Genomic DNA, 19,483 nt, shown 5'->3' with positions numbered 1-19,483 from the left:
AGAGGCCGTGGATAATGTCGAAAACTCGCTTGCGCCAGGCGGATGGGACGACCGGCCTAGGCAAGGGGACTGAGACGTCGCACAGGAGGGTTGTGCCGGCTGCGTGGAAGTGGATGTCGGCCAGAGTGAGGCTGGTGGTTGACGTCCTGAGGGCCTGGATCTCTGCGTCGGCGGCCTGGTCTCTCGCCATGCTGGTGTAGTCGACGCCCAGGTGCACTGCGTGGAGCGAGGGTCTTGAGGGGCAGTCGGCCACCAAATTGTCCTTGCCGGCGACGTGGCGGATGTCCGTGGTGAACTCCGAGATGAAGTTGAGTTGGCGCTGTTGGCGCGCGGACCAGGGTTCGGTTACTTTGGCCATGGCGAAAGTGAGCGGCTTGTGGTCCACGAATGCGGTGAATGGCCGGCCTTCCAGGAGGAAACGGAAGTGCCGGATTGCCAGGAACAGGGCCAGGAGCTCTCTGTCGAACGTGCTGTAGGCCTGCTCGTTCTTGCGCAGCTGTTGGCTGAAAAATGCCAGTGGCTGCCACGCGCCTTCGACCCACTGTTGCTGGACAGCGCCGACGGCGTAATCCGAGGCGTCTGTGGTGAGGGCGGTCTTGGCGCCCGGGATGGGGTGGGCCAGTAGTGTGGCATTGGCCAAGGCACTTTTGGTCTGGTGGAAAGCTGTCGCCATCTCGCTGGACCAGGTGAGTTGCTCTTTGCCCGTTTTGCCCCTGGTGCTTCGTAGAGGGGGCGCATGAGTGAGGCGGCCTTGGGCACGAAACGGTGATAGAAATTGACCATCCCCAAAAATTCCTGCAGCGCCTTGACCGAGGTGGGCTGGGGAAAATCCGCCACCGCCTGCACCTTGGAAGGTAGGGGAATGGCTCCCCTTGGCGATATTCTGTGGCCGAGAAAGTCAATTTGGGCTGCTCCGAACTGGCATTTGGCCGGGTTGACGATTAGCCCGTGTTGGCTGAGGCGCTGGAAAAGAGAGCGCAAATGCACGATGTGCTCGGCCTTGCTGGTGCTGGCCACGAGGATATCGTCCAGATAGATGAACAGGAAGCTCAGGTCCCGTAGGACGGAATCCATGAGCCGTTGGAAGGCCTGTGCGGCGTTCTTGAGCCCGAACGGCATGCGCAGGAACTCGAACAGTCCGAAGGGGGTGATGACCGCCGTCTTCTGGACGTCTGCGTGGTGGACGGGGACCTGATGGTAGCCGTGAATCAGGTCGACCTTGGAAAAGACGGACTTTCCTGCTAGGTGTGCCGAGAAGTCTTAGATGTGCGGAATGGGGTATCTATCGGGCGTGGTGGCGTCGTTGAGCCGTCTGTAGTCGCCGCAGGGGCGCCAGCCACCGCCCGGCTTGGGCACAATGTGGAGGGGGGACGACCAGGGGCTGTTCGAGCAGCGGATGATGCCCAGTTTCTCCATCGTGGCGAATTCTTCCTTGGCCACCGCCATCTTGGCTGGGTCCAGGCGTCTGGCTCGGGCGAACACTGGTGGTCCCATAGTGGCGATGTGGTGCTCGACACCATGCTTGGCTGCCGCGGCTGAGAAGGTCGGTTGTGTGAGCCTCGGGAAATCTGCGAGTAGGCGGGCGTAGTCGTCATCCGCCAGGGCAGAGCAGGACCCGACGGGGGCCGGGCTGTTGCTCTGCTGGCAGGCCAGTGAAGCGAAAGTTGCTGCGTCGATCAGGCGCCTGTCGCGGACGTCGACCAGGAGTCTGTGGGCGCAAAGAAAATCGGCGCCCAGCAAGGGATGTGCCACCGAGGCCGTCACAAAATCCCACGTAAATCGCTGGCCGTTGAAACGAACCTCGGCCCGTCGCTTTCCAAAAGTAGCGATGGCTGCGCCATTTGCCACCACGAAGGGTGGGCCGCTGCAGCCTGCCTGGATGTCGAGCTGGGAGGCAGGAATTATGCTGCATTGGGCTCCGGTGTCGCAAAGGAATCTGCGCCCTGAAAGGGAGTCGGTTATGTACAGCAGTTTACCTGCGGTGCCGATGGCCATCGTGGCAGCGGGGGTGCGGTTGAGCGGGCCTAGACGGCGGCGCGGGGCTGGCGGTTGGGCCGGGTGGCCATCTTGGTTTGATCGAAAGAGCAGGGCGCTCTGCAGCGTTGGGCCTTGTGGCCGAAACGCGCGTGGTAGTAGCATAGTTCTGCAGCCTGGCGTGGCGGTGCGCGCTCGGTGGTGTCGGGGAGCCTCGCGGCTGCACAGCCGAGTTGGGCGACGGTGAAGACTTTGTCCGCGGCGGCTGCCAGTTGTACGCAGTCCGTGATCGGGGACCCCGCAAGGGCAGTCTGTACCTGCTGAGGAAAAGGGCCCGAAACAAGAAGCACTGCGGTTCAGAGCCCAGGAGCGCAAGCATCCGGCTCATCAACTGGGTCGGGGTAGAGTCGCCGAGGCCTGGTAGTGAAAGAAGCCTACGGGCCCTCTCCTCCCCGGACAGGCCGTAAGCCTGCAGCAAGCGGCCCTTAATGGTTGAGTACTTGCCGGTCTGTGGTGGGTTCCCCAGCAGGTCGAGAACTTCGGCGGCGGTGGAGCTTGCTAGTGCTGAGACTACGTGGAGGTACCTTTCTTCATCGTCTTGAACCCTGCGAAGGGTGAATTGGGCCTCTGTGTGCGCGAACCAAGCTGGTGCTTGGTGTTCCCAGAAGGTGGGGAGCTTCAAGGACGTGGCGCCGGCCGACATCGGGCTGCTGCTGGTTGCCGTCGGGTCGTTGCTGGCCTCTGTAGGGCTACGTGAGTCGGGGGCTTCGGCCGCCGACATTCGGGGTCACCAATGTGGGAGACTACAGTCTCCCGCGTAAAGAAATAGGCAACACAGCGAGCTACAAGAAATAGGTCTTTACTCCAACTCTCACAATACAGTACTGAATTCGTAAAGCCCGCGAGCCTGTGATGACTCACGGATTGGTCACCTGCTGGAACCTGATTGGTTTTCCTTCTCTTAGCAGCAGGCAAGTCTGAACATGCCTTATTCCTCTCAGCTTGCATCTGTCTTGCGGGGGGAGGGGAATACAGCAGTTAAAAGGGGATTATACAGGTTTATCTACATACACACAGTGTTTCCCCAATGTGGCAACGCCACAGTATGAATCTGGAACTCACTGCCTGAAAGGGTGGTAGAGGCAGGAAACCCTCACAACATTCAAGAAGCATTTAGATGACACTTGAAAGGCCATAGCATACAAGGCTACGGACCAAGTGCAGGAAAATGGGATTAGAATAGACAGGGCTTGATGGCCGGCGCGGACACGATGGGCTGAAGGGCCTCTTTCTGTGCTGTATAACTCTGACTCTATCCTTTCTCTCCAGCACTAACATTCTCCTAAACTAATACTGCCACCCCACCTCCTTGCTTTCCTTCCCTGTTTTTCCTGAACACCTTAAATCCAGGAATATTTAAAACCCAATCCTGCCCTTTTTACAAAGATAGGTAGCAAGTTGTGAGGAGGACACAAAGAGCTCGATTTTCTCAATGGGGAGCCTTTGGAGGCGGGACTCCCACTTTTTGGGTTGTAGTCCCGCCTCCATCGACCTGTGGCCAACCCATGCTATTTTCCCTTGATTGACCTTGTTAAGCCCGCCCAGCAGGCCAATTAAGGGACACCTGGTTACTGGTGAAGTCAGCGATTGACATTTCATCTGTCAAGAGCTTTTGACAGATGAAAAATCAGCGTTTGACAGCTCTGTGAAGCTGTCAAACACTGACAATCTGTCTTCTAACTTGAGTCCTTCTACTCAGACTCAGTTAGAGATCTCTCCAGACCAGAAAGCAGAGGCTGCAGCTTTTGACAGTTCAGCGGCCATTCTGCTTTCTGTGCCAGTGAGCTGAGGGACTCCCGAGAACTGAAGGAAGGAAGCCTGCAGGAGAAAGTAAAGGCAAGTAAAACTTTTAAAACACTTTACACTTACCTCACACACTTACCTCTGCACACATGCACCCATCACTCACCTGCACAATGGACATCTCGACCCCTCCAACCCCTGCAGACCGACGGTCCGCCTCGCTAACTTGGCGTGGTTCGGAGCCGTCGGACAGCCCACACTTCAGGGCTAAAAATAGGGATTAGGCAAAAAAACTGCCTGTTAACTACCTGTTAACAGGCAGTTAATTGGCACTAATCCCCTTCCCGCCTCGGGGAGGCGGCTCCCAGCACAGGTCGAGTACTCGCCTCCTGGGACATTGGCACGGAGACAGGATGGGTTCCTGCCCCCCGATTCTGCAATTTTCCCACCACTCCCGCCTCCTCGGGGCTTGGAAAATCAAGCCCATAGAGTCTGCAGAGGGATATCGATAGGTTAAGTGAGGAGGCAAAAATTTGGCAGATGGAGTATAATGTGGGAAAATGTGAGGTTATCCTCTTTGGAAGGAAGAATAAAAAAGCAAATTATTATTTAAATGGAGTGAGACGACAGAATGCTGAGGTACAGAGGGATCTGGGGGTCCTCGTACATGAAACACAAAAAGTTAGCATGTAGGTACAGCAAGTAATTAGGAAGGCAAATGGAGTGTTGGCCTTTATCGCAAGGGGATGGAGTATAAAAGTAGGGAAGTCCTGTTACAACTGTACAGGGTATTGGTGAGACCACACCTGGAGTACTGCGTACAGTTTTGGTCTCCTTATTTAAGGAAGGATATACTTGCATTGGAGGCAGTTCAGAGACAATTCACTAGGTTGATTCCTGAGATGAAGGGGTTGACGTATGAAGAAAGGTTGAGCAGGTTGGGCCTATACTCATTGGAGTTTAGAAGAATGAGACATATAAGATTCTGAGGGGGATTGACAGGGTAGATGCTGAGAGGATGTTTCCCCTAGTGGGGGAATCTAGAACGAGGGGGCATAATTTCAGAATAAGGGGTCGCCCATTTAAGACGGAGATGAGGAGGAATTTCTTCTCTCTGAGGGTGGTGAATCTTTGGAATTCTCTACCCCGGAGAGCTGTGGAGGCGGAGTCATTGAATATATTCAAGGCGGAGAGTGACAGACATTTGAACTACAGGGGAGTCAAGGGTATGGGGAGAGAGCGGGAAAGTGGTGTTGAGGACAAGATTTGATCAGCCATGATCTTATTGAATGGCAGAGCAGGCTCGAGGGGCCAAATGGCCGACTTCTGCTCCTATTTCTTATGTTCTTTTTTGAGCCAGGTCTCAGTTATTGCCACGACATCATATTCCCATGTGGCTATCTGCGCCTGCAACTCACCAACCTTATTTACCACGCTTCTTGTGTTTACACACATGCCCTGTAAACCTGTCTTAGACCTTCTTGTATTCTCGCTTAGTCTGACCCCACCTAAGACCACACTATTTCTTACTCTAGTGCTATCTGTCTCTCTCAATCCTCTGTGCACCTTGTTTCTCCTTTCTATTGCTACATCCTGGTGCCTATCCCCCCGCCAAATTAGTTTAAACCCTCCCCAAAAGCACTAGCAAATCCCCCCACCAAGACATTGTGAGGTGCAACCTGTCCGGCCTGTACAGGTCCCACCTCCCCCAGAACCGGTTCCCAGGAATCCGAAGCCCTCCCTCCTGCACCATCTTTCCAGCCACGCATTCATCTGTTCTATCCTCCTATTTAGTGCTCACTGACCTACATTGGCTCCTACACTGGCTCCCGGTTAAGCAACGCCTCAATTTCAAAATTCTCATCCTTGTTTTCAAATCCCTCCATGGCCTCATCCCTCCTTATCTCTGTAATCTCCTTCAGCCCCACAATCCCCCCCGAGATCTCTGCACTCCTCTAATTCTGCCCCCTTGAGGATCCCTGATTCTAATCGCTCAACCATTGGTGGCCGTGCCTTCAGTTGCCTGGGCCCTAAGCTCTGGAATTCCCTCCCTAAACCTCTCCGCCTCGCTACCTCTCTCTCCTCCTTTACGACGCTCCTTAAAACCTACCTCTTTGACCAAGCTTTTGGTCAGCTGCCCTAATTTATCCTTATGTGGCTCGGTGTCAGATTTTTTTGTCTTAAAATACTCCTGTGCAGCGCCTTGGGTTGTTTTAAGAACATAAGAAATAAGAGCAGGAGTCAGCCATTCGGCCCCTCGAGCCTGCTCCGCCATTCAATAAGATCATGGCTGATCATCGACCTCAACTCCACTTTCCTGCCTGATCGCCATATCACTTGATTCCCCTAGAGTCCAAAAATCTATCGATCTCAGTTTGAATATATTCAAAGACTCAGCGTGCACAGCCCTCTGGGACAGAGAATTCCAAAGATTCACAACCCTCTGAGTGAAGAAATTCCTCATCTCGGTCTTAAATGGCTGACCCCTTATCCTGAGACTATGCCCCCTAGTTCTAGACACTCCAGCCAGGGGAAAACCTCAGCATCTACCCTGTCAATCCCCTTCAGAATCTTGTATGTTTCAATGAGATCACCTCTCATTCTTCTAAACTCCAGAGAGTATCGGCCCATTCTACACAATCTCTCCTCATAGGACAACCCTCTCATCCCAGGAATCAATCCAGTGAACCTTCGTTGCACCGCCTCCAAGGCAAGTATATCCTTCCTTAGATAAGGAGACCAGAACTGTGCCCAGTACTCCAGGTGTGGTCTCACCAAGGCCCTGTACAATTGGAGCAAGACTTCCTTACTCTTATACTCCAACCCCCTTGTAATAAAGGCCAACATGGCATTTGCCTTCCTTATTGCTTGCTGTACCTGCATGTTAACTCTGTGTTTCTTGCACAAGGACACCCAAATCTCTCTCAACACCAACATTTAATATTTTCTCACCATTTAAAAAATATTCTGTTTTTCTATTCTTCCTACCAAAGTGAATAACCTCACATTTCCCTACATTATACTCCATCTGCCACTTCACTGCCCACTCACTTCACCTGTCTATATCCCTTTGCAGGCTCTTTGTGTTCTCCTCACAGCTTACTGTCCTACCTAGCTTTGTATCATCAGCAAACTTGGATACATTGCACTCGGTCCTTTCATCCAGGTCATTAATATAGATTGTAAATAACTGAGGCCCCAACACTGATCCTTGTGGCACCCCATTAGTTACAGCCTGCCAACCTGAAAAAGATCCGTTTATCCCTACTCTCTGTTTTCTGTCCGTTAACCAATCCTCTATCCATGCTACTATATTACCCCCAACCCCATGAGCCCTAATCTTGTGTAATAACCTTTTATGTGGCACCTTATCGAATGCCTTTTGGAAATCCAAATATACTACATCCACTGGTTCCCCTTTATCTACCCTGCTAGTTACATCCTCAAAAAACTCTAATAAATTTGTCAAACACGATTTCCCTTTCATAAAATCATGTTGACTCTGCCGAAGCATGTTATGATTTTCTAAGTGACTTGATACCACTTCCTTAACAATGGATTCCAGCAGTTTCCCTATTTTTTCTCCCACTCCTTTCATCTCTGAACTGCCTCCAATGCAAGTACAGAAAACTGTGTGTTATCCGGAGGCTAAGTGTCTGGCAAGCTCGAGCCACCGGCAAAAATCAGGAGCCGTTTTGTTAGGTTTTTTTTCTTCTCGTGGCTTTTTTTTTCCAACAGTCAGGCTCTGGAAAGTCTCTCTGAAGCTGTTGCTAAGCTTCCAAGGTATGGGCCGACTGTTTAGAAGCTGTTGCTAAGCAACAGTGTTTGTTGTCAGATACGGAGATAAAAAGCTCCGTATGCTTCAACATTAACGCTGGTGTGTCCGGCAGTTTTGAGGGAACAGCAACAGCTCGGTCCCGTCGGTGCCGGATAGCACAAAGTTTCCTGTATATCCTTCCTTAAATAAGGAGACCAGAGCTGTCTGCAGTACTCAAGGTGTGGTCTCACCAATACCTTGTACAGTTGTAGCAGGACTTTCCTGCTTTTATACTCCAACCCCCTTGAAATAAAGGCCAACATTCCATTTGCCTTTTTGATTACTTGCTGTACCTGCATGCTAACTTTTTGTGTTTCATGCACAAGGACCCCCAGGTCCCTCTGAACTGTAGCATTTTGTAATCTCTCCATTTAAATAATAATTTGCTTTTTTATTTTTCCTGCCAAAGTGTATAACCTCGCACTTTCCCACATTATACTCCATCTGCCAAATGTTTGCCCACTCACTTAGCCTGTCTATACCCCTTTGCAGGTTCTTTGAGTCCTCTGCACAACTTGCTTTCCCACCCACCATTGTATCAACCGCAAATTTGGCTACATTACACTCGGTCCCTTCATCCAAGTCATTAATGTAGATTGTAAATAGTTGGGGCCCCAGCACCAATCCCTGTGGCACCCCACTAGTTACCATTTGCCAACCGGAAAATGACCCATTTATCCCAACTTTCTGTTAGTTAGCCAATTCTCTATCCATGCTAATATATTACCCCCAACTCCGTGAGCTTTTATCTTATGCAGTAACCTTTTATGTGGCACCTTATTGAATGCCTTCCGGAAATCCAAATACACCACATCCACTGGCTCACCCTTATCCACCCTGCTCGTTACATCCTCAAAGAACTCCAGCAAGTTTGTTAAACATGATTTCCCTTTCCTAAAACCATGCTGACTCTGTTTGACTGCAGTATGTTTTCTAAATGCCCTGCTACTGCTTCCTTAATGAAGGACTCCAGCATTTTCCCAACGATAGATGTTAGGCTAACTGGTCTATAGTTTCCTGCTTTCTGTCTCCCTCCTTTCTTAAATAGGGGTTACATTAGCAGTTTTCCAATCCGCTGGGACCTCTCCAGAGTCCAGGGAATTTTGGTATATTGCAACCAATGCATCCACTATCTCTGCAGCCACTTCTTTTAAGACCTTGGGATGCAGGCCATCTGGTCCAGGGGACTTGTCGTCTTTTAGTCCCATTATTTTACCGAGTACTATTTCCTTAGTGATAGTGATTGTCTTTAGTTCCTCACTCCCTGTGGCCCCTTGATTATCCATTATTGGGATGTTGTTAGTGTCTTCTACAGTGAAGACTGATGCAAAATATTTGTTCAGAGTCTCTGCCATTTCCCCGTTCCCCATTATTAATTCCCCAGTCTCATCCTCTAAGGGACCAATGTTTACTTTAGCTACTCTCTTCCTTTTTATCTACCTGTAGAAACTCTTACTATCTGTTTTAATGTTTCTTGCCAGCTTACTCTCATAATTCCCATTAGTTTCTCTAGTACTTTTTCTCTACTTATATTAATTACATTAAGTTCCTCACCCTCATTAGACCCTTGGTTCCTCACCATTTTTGGTGTGCTTTTTGTGTCTTCTACTGTGAAGACAGATACAAAATATTTGCTTAACGTTTCTGCCATTTCCTTATTCTCCATAATAATTTCTCCTGTCTCAGCCTCTAAGGGACCAACGTTTACTTTTGCTGCTCTTTTCATTTTTACATACTTGTAGAAACTCTTAAAATCTGCTTTTATATTTCTTGCTAGTTTTCTCTCATTCTATTTTTTCCCTTTTTATCAATTTTTTGGTCAACCTTTGCTGGTTTCTGAAACTTTCCAATCCTCCGATTATTCTTTGCAACATTATAAGCTTCTTCTTTCAATCTAATGCTATCCTTAACTTCTTTAGTTAGCCACGGTTGGATCACTTTTCCCGTGGAGTTTTTGTTTCTCAATGGAATGTATTTTTGTTGAGAATTATGAAATATTTCTTTAAATGCTAGCCACTGCTTATCTACTGCCATGCCTTTTAATCTATTTTTCCAATCTACCTTAGCTAGCTCGACCCTCATACCTATGTAATTGGCTTTATTTAAGTTTAAGACGCTAGTTTCGGACTTAGGCAAGTCACTCTCAAAATTAATGTAAAATTCTATCATATTATGATCACTCTGCCCCAGAGGATTGCTAATTAATCCTATCTCTTACACAATACAAGATCTAAAATAGCCTGATCCCTGGTTGGTTCCATGACATATTGTTCTAGGAAACTGTCCCGAATGCATTCCATGAACTCTTCCTCCAGACTACCTTTGCCAATTTGATTTGTCCAGTCTATATGAAGATTAAAGTCCCCCAAGATTATTGCATTACCTTTGTTGCAAGCTCCTACTATTTCTTGATGAATATTCTGTCTAACGGTATAGCTACTGTTAAGGGGCCTATATTTCACTCCTACCAGTGTTTTCTGCCCCTTGTTATTCCTTATCTCCACCCATACTGATTCTACTTCCTGATCTTCCGAGCCGAGATCCTTTCTCGCTACTGTCCTTATGTCATCCTTTATCAGGGCTACCCCCCCTCCTTTTCCATTCTGCCTGTCTTTTCAAAATGTCAAGCACCCTGGAAGATTTAGTTCCCAACCTTGGCCACCTTGCAACCATGTCTCTGTCATGGCTATTAGATCAAACCCATTTATTTCTATTTGTGCCACTAGTTCATCTATCTTGTCATGAATGCTTTGTGCATTCAGATAAAGAGCGTTTAATTTAAATGTTTTACCATTATTCCCTGCTTTGACCTTATTCTCTGCTGCACTGCTACCATTAAACTCTCTGTCCCTTCCTGTCACACTCTGCTTATTTTTACCCAAATCACTATACTGCTCTATTGCCTTGACCTTTCTCCTTAGATTTCTAAATTTCCCCTCACCTGACCGCTCCCTCCCTTTTTTTTAAAGTTTAAAGCCCTATCTACAGCCCTAGTTATTCGAGTCGCCAGGACGCTGGTCCCAGCCCAGTTTAAGTGGAGCCCATCTCGACGGAACAGTTCTCTCTTTCCCCAGTACTGGTGTCAGTGCCCAATGAACTGAAACCCCTTCTTCCCAAACCACTCTTTGAGCCACGCATTTAACTTTCTGATCTGCTTGACTCTATGCCAATTTGCACGTGGCTCAGGTAGTAATCTAGGTAACTCTGTTTCTCTCCACGGATGCTGCCTGGCCTGCTGAGTATTTCCAGCATTTTCTGTTGTTATTTCAGATTTCCAGCATCCGCAGTATTGTGGTTGACACGGCCCTTGACCGTGTCCGTTCTATTTCCCGCACTTCTGCTCTCACCCCTGCCCCTCCCTCCCAGAACCATGATAGGGTTCCCCTTGTCCTCACCTTTCACCCCACCAGCCTCCACATTCAACGGATCATCCTCCACCATTTCCGCCACCTCCAACGTGATCCCACCACCAAACACATCTTCCCCTCACCTCCCCTTTCAGCATTCCGAAGGGACCGCTCCCTCCGCGACACCCTGGTCCACTCCTCAATCACCCCCAACAGCCCTGCTCCTTCACCTGGCACCTTCCCGTGCAAACGCAGGAGATGCAACACCTGCCCTTTTACCTCCTCCCTTCCCACTGTCCAGGACCCCAAACACCCCTTCCAGGTGAAACAGCGATTTACTTGTACTTCTTGCAATTTAATATACTGTATTCGCTGCTCACGATGTGGTCTCCTCTACATTGGGGAGACCAAACACAGATTGGGCGACCGCTTTGCGGAACACCTCCGTTCAGTCCGTAAGGGTGACCCCGAGCTTCCGGTCGCCTGTCACTTTAATTCACCGCTCCATTCCCACTCTGATCTCTCTGTCCTCGGGCTATTGCATTGTTCCAATGAAGCTCAACGTAAGCTCGAGGAACAGCACCTCATCTTTCGATTGGGCACTTTACAGCCTGCCGGACTCAACATTGAGTTCAACAATTTCAGATAATTATCCCTGCCCCCATTTTTCATGCAGTATGATTTTTGCCGTTCCCATTTGCAACATTTTATCTTTCCTGCCTCTTACAAAAGTACAGGATGTTCTTTCTATTCCTTCCTCCCCTCCTAACCCACCCACCACCACCCCCCCCGTCTCTGCAACTGCTTAATATCTGTTACATCTCCAGCTTTTTCCAGTTCTGATGAAGGGTCCCAGACCTGAAACGTTAACTCTGTTTCTCTCTCCACAGACGCTGCCTGGCCTGCTGAGTATTTCCAGCATTTTCTGTTGTTATTTCAGATTTCCAGTATCCGCAGTATTGTGCAATTTTATTACCCTTGTGGTTCTGCTTATTAATTTAGACCCTAGTTCCTCAAACTCCCTCAGCAGAACCTCATTTTTAGTTCCTACATGGACCACGACAACTGGATCCTCCCCTTCCCACTCCAAGTTCTTCTCCAGCTGCGAGGAGATATCCTTAACCCTGGCACCGGGCAGGCAACACAGCCTTCGGGACTCTCTTTCACGGCTGCAGAGAACAGTATCTATCCCCCTGGCTATACTCTCCCCTACCACTACCACATTCCTTCCTTTTCCCCCACTTGGATGGCCCCCTGTACACACAGTGCCGTGGTCAGTTTGCCCATCCTCCCTGCAGTCCTTTTCCTCATCCATACAGGTAGAAAGTACCTCGTACCTGTTGGACAAGGTCCAGGACTGAAGCTCCTCCATCACTACATCCTGGGTCCCCATACCTGCCTGACTTGCAGTCACACCCTCCTGTCCCTGACCATTGACTAACTCTAAAGTACTACTTAACCTAAAGGGTGTGACTGCCTCCTGGAACCAAGTGTCCAGGTAACGCTCCCCGTCCCTGATGCATCGCAATGTCTGCAGCTCGTACTCCAGCTCAACAACTCTGAGCTGAAGTTCCTCGAGTTGCAGACACTTACTGCAGCTGTGGTTGCTCGGGATTGCGATGCTCTCTACAAATTCCCACATGCCGCAGTTACCACACACCACCTGCCCTGCCATTTCTAACCTTGTTTTATTAAAGATTTTTTTCAATCGATATTTTAGGTTTATTTTTTGATTACTTTATTTAGTTTGTTATTAATTTAATAAGTACTAGTAAGTTAGTTTCTCAGCTCTTAATTTAATCCCCTTCCTTTACTTAGAGAGCAAAAAAAAGCTGTAATACTCACCAACCAATCACCTACCTGCTCTCCTGTGACGTCACTCTTTGACGCTGGTTTTGAATCGGAGCCTCGCCGCTGCCGCTGCTTTAATTCAGGTCCGCTCTCTACGTTAAAGGCGCTATATAAATACAAGTTGTTGTTGTTATTTCTGTACTCACTAGCACGTGGCACCGGGAGTAATCTGGAGATTACTACCTTTGAGGTCCTGCTTTTTAATCTCTTTCCTAGCTCCCTAAAATCTGCCTGCAGGACCTCATCCCTTTTTCTACCTATGTCGTTGGTACCGACATGGACCATGACCTCTGGCTGTTCTGCAGCCGCTCGGTGACATCCTCGACCCTGGCACCAGGGAGGCAACATGCCATCCTGGAGTCACATCTGCGGCCGCAGAAATGCCCGTCAGCTCCCCTAACTATCAAATCCCCTACCATTATTGCTTTCCCGATCTTCCTCCTCCTCCTGTACAGCTGAGCCACCTGTGGTGCCGTGGACTTGGCTCTGGCTGCACTCCCTTGAGGAACCATTGCCCGCACCAGTACTGGTTGGCTGCAGCACGTCGGCCGGCAGCTCCATTTCGGGTAACTCGCAGTCCAGCTGGGAGGAGGGGAGCCGGGCATGGTGGCCAGAGCGGGAGAAGCAGGCCACCACACGTGGAGCCGGCAACAGTGAGGAGGCCGCGGTGAAGAGGAGGACGGAACGGCTGAGGGACATCGTGCTCCCACTGCCACGGGAAGCCATTGTATTGACTCTGAACGCAGCGCTGTATGTATAGCTGACGCGTCCCGACGGGGAACAAGCATTCCATTGTACTTGTTACATATGGCAAATAAATCTGATCTGAATCTGATCTGAGTGAGATGCGCTCTGGGGACTCCTGCACTACCTGGCTGGTCCTCCTTGTCTGTCTGACGGACACCCATTCCCTCTCTGCCTGCACACTCTTAAGCTGCAGGGTGACCACCTCCTGAACCGTGCTATCCACGAAGCTCTCAGCCTCGCAGATGCACCTCAGTGACGCCAGCTCCTGCTCAAGCTCAGAGACCAGGAGGTGGTGGTGTTCCCATGCGGTGGATGTTGCGGGATTGGGAGGTGATGTTGAAGAAGCCTTGGCGAGTTGCAGCAGTGCATCCTGTAGTAACTCACTGTGATTAATCTGTATAAATGATGGTTAGAAGACTTCAAACTTTACTTTCATAACATCAATAAGGTAAAGAGGGCGATGGCGTATTCCTCGGCTCCAACTAGAACGCTGATTCCCTTGTTTTAATCCCCCTAACCACGCCCGATTCATTAAGACCGAGTAAAGATATTCACTGCCTACGGGACTAAAGAGAGAATTTACAACCTCTCTTTAACCTTCTCGACACGAAGAACGTTCTGCGAGCAGCGCTGCATCATTTCAATGAACGGCCGAGTGGACAGTTTCTCGAGCCATTCTCTCGGCCTCTTTGCTCATCAACGAGCTGGTGGTGAATCGACGAGGCGCTGGGGAGAGCTGGTTCCCGTTTTGGCAATTTCTTTCCCCCTGCCATTATAGAAAGATATGGGACCAATGGAAAAAGTGCAATGTGGATTCACTGAAAGAATAAACTTGCCTTTCACCACCTCAGGACGTTCCAAAGCGCTTTACAGATAATGAAGTGCTTTTGAAGTGTAGTCACTGTTATAATGTGGGAAACGCAGCAGACAATTTGCGCACAGCAAGCTCCCATAAACAGCAATATGATAATGACCAGATCATGTTTTTTAGTGATGCTGGTTGAGGGATAAATATTGGCCCAGGACACCGGGGAGAACTCCCCCTGCTCCTCTTCAAAATAGTACCAGGGGATCTTTCACATTCACCCGAGACCAGACGGGCCCTCAGTTTAACGTCTGATCCGAAAGACGGCACCTCCGACACTGCAGCGCTCCCACTGGAAGTGTCAGCCTGAATTTTGTGCTCAAGTCTCTGGAGTGGGACTGAGGGAGCGCTGCACTGTCGGAGGGGCAGTACTGAGGGAGCGCCGCACCGTCGGAGGGGCAGTACTGAGGGAGCGCCGCACCGTCGGAGGGGCAGTACTGAGGGAGCGCCGCACCGTCGGAGGGGCAGTACTGAGGGAGCGCCGCACCGTCGGAGGGGCAGTACTGAGGGAGCGCCGCACCGTCGGAGGGGCAGTACTGAGGGAGCGCCGCACCGTCGGAGGGGCAGTACTGAGGGAGCGCCGCACCGTCGGAGGGGCAGTACTGAGGGAGCGCCGCACCGTCGGAGGGGCAGTACTGAGGGAGCGCCGCACCGTCGGAGGGGCAGTACTGAGGGAGCGCCGCACCGTCGGAGGGGCAGTACTGAGGGAGCGCTGCACTGTCGGAGGGGCAGTACTGAGGGAGTGCCGCACTGTCGGAGGGGCAGTACTGAGGGAGCGCTGCACCGTCGGAGGGGCAGTACTGAGGGAGCGCTGCACTGTCGAGGGGCAGTACTGAGGGAGTGCCGCACCGTCGGAGGGGCAGTACTGAGGGAGTGCCGCACTGTCGGAGGGGCAGTACTGAGGGAGCGCTGCACTGTCGGAGGTGGTCTTTCGGATTAGATTAAACCCAGGCCCCGTCTGCTCTCCCAGATGGGCGTAAAAAGATCGCATGGCATGATTCCTGCACTCAAGTCTCTGGAGTGGGACCTGAACCCACGACCGTCAGACTGAGGCAAATTCTACCCACTTGAGCCACAGCTGACGCCAGTTCCAGACTTCCACACTTGCTGTTAGTTGAGTGCACACATCGACTCCTCCCAATCGCCCAGAGTGTCCCAGTGACTCAGGAATTAGGGAGTAAATTCCAAGCTCAGAGAGACAGACAGACGAAGAAGAAAACCAACAAGGCAGCAAAGTAGTCTCTGCGATTCTCTCCAGTTTGTGGTTTCTGACTGTCAGCTTGGCTCGGCCGGTGGCCTCTGGGAGTTGCAGGATGGAGCTCCGTTCTCGGATCGGAGCACAGCCGCACTCTGGCTCCTGTCCTGGCGAGCACTGGTGGAGGGGCCGATGCAGAGGGGGAGACATTAACCCAGAGACCACGCGTCTGTTGCAGTGCTCAAAGCCTTATTAACCAACCTTTTTATCAGGGCTGTCGCTCAATGCTTGTGTGCGAATAATGATCCAATCAGATTCACTAATTACAAAGTAGCGACGCAGGTTAATCAGGCCATTAAAACAAGAAAACCAAGCACCGGGTTCATTTCCAGAGGGATAGAATTGAAAAAACAGAGAAGTTATTCTAAACCTGTATAGAACCTTGGTTAGACCACACTTGGAGCACTGTGCACAGTTCTAGTCTCCATATTATAAAAAGGATATAGAGGCACTGGAGAAGGTGCAAACAAGATTTACAAGAATGATACCAGAACTAACTATCAGGAATGACTGAACAGGCTGGGGCTTTTTTCTCCAGAAAAGATACCTAGCACAAAGGAAGATGGTTGTGGTGGTTGAAGGTCAATCATCACAGCCCCAGGACATCACTGCAGGAGTTCCTCAGGGCAGTGTCCTAGGCCCAACCATCTTCAGCTACTTCATCAGTGACCTTCCCTCCATCATGTCAGAAATGGGGATGTTCGCTGATGACTGCACAGTGTTCAGTGCCATTCGCAACTCCCCAGATAATGAAGCAGTCCATGCCCCCATGCAACAAGACCTGGACGACTTTCAGGCTTGGGCTAAGTGGCAGGTAACATTCGCACCACAGAAGTGCCAGGCAATGACTATCTCCAACCAGCGAGAGTCTAACCACCACCCCTTGACATTCAACAGCATTACCATCACTGAATACCACCACTATCAACATCCTGGGGATCATCATTAACCAGAAACTTAACTGGACCAGCCACATAAATACCGTGGCAGCAAGAGCCGGTCAGAGGCTGGGTATTCTGCGGCGAGTGACTCACCTCCTGACTCCCCAAAGCCTTTCCACCATCTACAAGGCACAAGTCAGGAGTGTGATGGAATACTCTCCACTTGCCTGGGTGAGTGCAGCTCGAACAACACTCAGGAAGCTCAACACCATCCAGGACAAAGCAGCCCGCTTGATTGGCACTCCATCCACCACCTTAAACATTCACTCCCTCCACCACCGGCGCACCGTGGCTGCAGTGTGTACCATCTACTAGATGCACTGCAGCAACTGGCCAAGGCTTCTTCGGCAGCACCTCCCAAACCCGCGACCTCTACCACCTAGAAGGACAAGGGCAGACCACCACCTCCAAATTCCCCTCCAAGTCACACACCATCCTGACTTGGAAATATATCGCCATTCCTTCATCGTCGCTGGGTCAAAATCCTGGAACTCCCTCCCTAACAGCACTGTGGGAGCACCTTCACCACATGGACTGCAGCGGTTCAAGAAGGAGGCTCACCACCACCTTCTCAAGGGCAACTAGGGATGGGCAATAAATGCCTGCCTTGAGCGATGCCCACATCCCATGAAGGAATTTTTTTAAAAGATTGAGGGGTGACCTGATCGAGGTCTTTATGAAGGGTTTGATAGGGTAGACGTAGAGATGTTTCCACTTGTGGGGGAGACCAGAACTAGGGGCCATCAATATAAGAGAGTCACTAATAAATCCAATAGGGAATTCAGGAAAAACTTCTTTACCCAGAGAGTGGTGAGAATGTGGAACTCGCTACCACAGGGAGTGGTTGAGGCGAATAGCACAGATACATTTAAGGGGAAGCTGGATAAACACGTGAGGGAGAAAGGAACAGAAGGATATGTTGATAGGGTGAGATGAAGAGGGGTGGGAGGAGGCTCGTGTGGAGCAGAAACACCGGCACGGACCAGTGGGGCCGAATGGCCTGTTTCTGGGCTGTAAATTCTGTGTAAAACTATGAATAAAACACCAGGGTATCATCCAAAGTCACAACTGAGATGTTCCTTTTATTGATTAATGCAACTGTTACACACAAAAAAATAACATTTTCATCAGGAAAAGCAGTGATTTGTTGGCAGCTTGACGCTGTTGTCAGAAACACATCCTGCACTTGGAGACATGGAGATGACGGGATGATTTCTGCGCTCGATACATGTCAGAGTTAGATTGAACCCTTTGATTAGCGGTAAAATCTTGCTAAGTTACAGCAAAGGAAAGCTGCTGATATTCTGCGACGCTCCAAATATGACAAACCCTCCACTAGCCGTGTCCCAGTGGGAACTCCATCCGATTCATCAACACCGACCGGGCGAAGATACTCATCGTCCGCATGACTAGAGAGAGAGAAGCTACAAACAGTGAAGTGCGGACAGATTGCCAAATAGAACTACACATCATTTTCCAATCGGTTGTAAAAATAAACCAACGTATTAAGCTTCTAACTACTTCTTGCTTTTCCTATTGCACAGAAAGGCCGAGTACAGAGAGGTCACTGTGACCGAGGGCTTTTCAAAGACCTGGTTAGGACTGAAGGGGAACGCTGACTGCGTCAATCAGGCCCTGTCCCTTTCACCGGCCTCGCCTTCCTGCAGGATCTTCCACACATCGTCGTATTGTTCTGGATTCTCCTGGTTATAGAGGCCTCTCACCGAATCCATCGCTGCTCTCTCTGCAGCCCGCACCTCTTCCATATCTGGCGTCGCGTAGTCGTAACTCTCCCCGTCCCCGGGGTCCTCCCGGACTACGAGACTAAGGAACGGCAGGTCCTCAATGTCCACGTACTCAGGGGGGTCTGCAATGACCGCACCCTGATTTAGGTTGGAGTCTTTACACACGGACACCATGCCGTTACTGAGGGGGTGGGGGGAGTGAAAGAAAAAAGATTTCAACAGTTTCTCTGCGTAATATGTACAAACGTAATGGGGGAGAATTTGGCCTGGTTTGCGCCTCCTGTTAGTGCCTCTGGGGGGCGCTAAGGGGCCACCGACACCCATGAACTTCCCTGGCGGATTTGCGCCAAGACTTATCGCCTCGCACTCTTGCGCCCTGAAGATCGTTACAGCATCCGGTACGCAGCGCCCCGTTAGTGATATCGCTCCGGGACCCCGCAGCCTCGCCGGGCGTCAACAACGGCAGCTGCAGGAGGCGCTGTCACCTTGGCCAGTCGCTTGGGGAGCGCTAGTTAAAGGCAGTGGAGGTCAGGTGGGGCAAAATGTATTTATATCCCCATTCTGGTGTTTGATTTTTTTTGTAGCCCACGATTGCTCAGCCCTCCTCAGTGCGCTTGGGGCAGTGATGTGCCTATCGCAGGAGCCGTCGCCCAACAGACACGACCTGAGGATTCCTTCAACGCACCATCGACCCTTCCCTTTAAGGGAGGGAGGGAGCCTGTAAAACCGGCAGCACTGCCCCGAACATTGCCCAGTGTTCCACCGCTAATGAAAGAAATACTCGCATTTCTCCAGCGCCTTTCATGACCACCGGACGTCTCAAAGCACTTTACAGTCAATGAAGTACTTAGAGTGTAGTCGCTGTTGTAATGTGGGAAACGCGGCACCCAATTTGCGCTCCCTCAGTACTGCCCATCCGGCAGTGCAGCGCTCCCTCAGTACTACCCATCCGGCAGTGTGGCGCTCCCTCAGTACTGCCCCTCCGGCAGTGCAGCGCTCCCTCAGTACTGCCCCTCCGACAGTGCGGCGCTCCCTCAGTACTACCCATCCGGCAGTGCAGCGCTCCCTCAGTACTGCCCCTCCAACAGTGCAGCGCTCCCTCAGTACTGCCCCCGACAGTGCAGCGCTCCCTCAGTAC

At 50.6% G+C, this 19,483-nt stretch overlaps 1 protein-coding gene across 2 annotated transcripts in view; it reads right to left on the bottom strand.

Annotated features, from left to right (window-relative positions):
• Positions 1 to 17,662: 17,662 nt before the first annotated feature.
• LOC147107191 (dickkopf-related protein 3-like) overlaps positions 17,663 to 19,483 on the bottom strand; it is a 31,128-nt gene continuing 29,307 nt past the window's right edge. For both annotated transcript variants that reach the window (XM_086008369.1, XM_086008368.1), the window contains one exon: positions 17,663 to 18,526. In XM_086008369.1, the coding sequence (XP_085864495.1) occupies positions 18,229 to 18,526 (298 nt within the window). In that variant the 3' untranslated portion in view covers positions 17,663 to 18,228. The remainder of the gene's footprint in view (positions 18,527 to 19,483) is intronic.

The sequence above is a fragment of the Somniosus microcephalus genome, chromosome 15, assembly GCF_052327205.1.
Source record: "Somniosus microcephalus isolate GS21.2 chromosome 15, FLI_Smic_1.0, whole genome shotgun sequence".
Lineage (NCBI taxonomy): Eukaryota > Metazoa > Chordata > Chondrichthyes > Squaliformes > Somniosidae > Somniosus > Somniosus microcephalus.
This window is presented reverse-complemented; position numbering and strand designations above follow the sequence as displayed.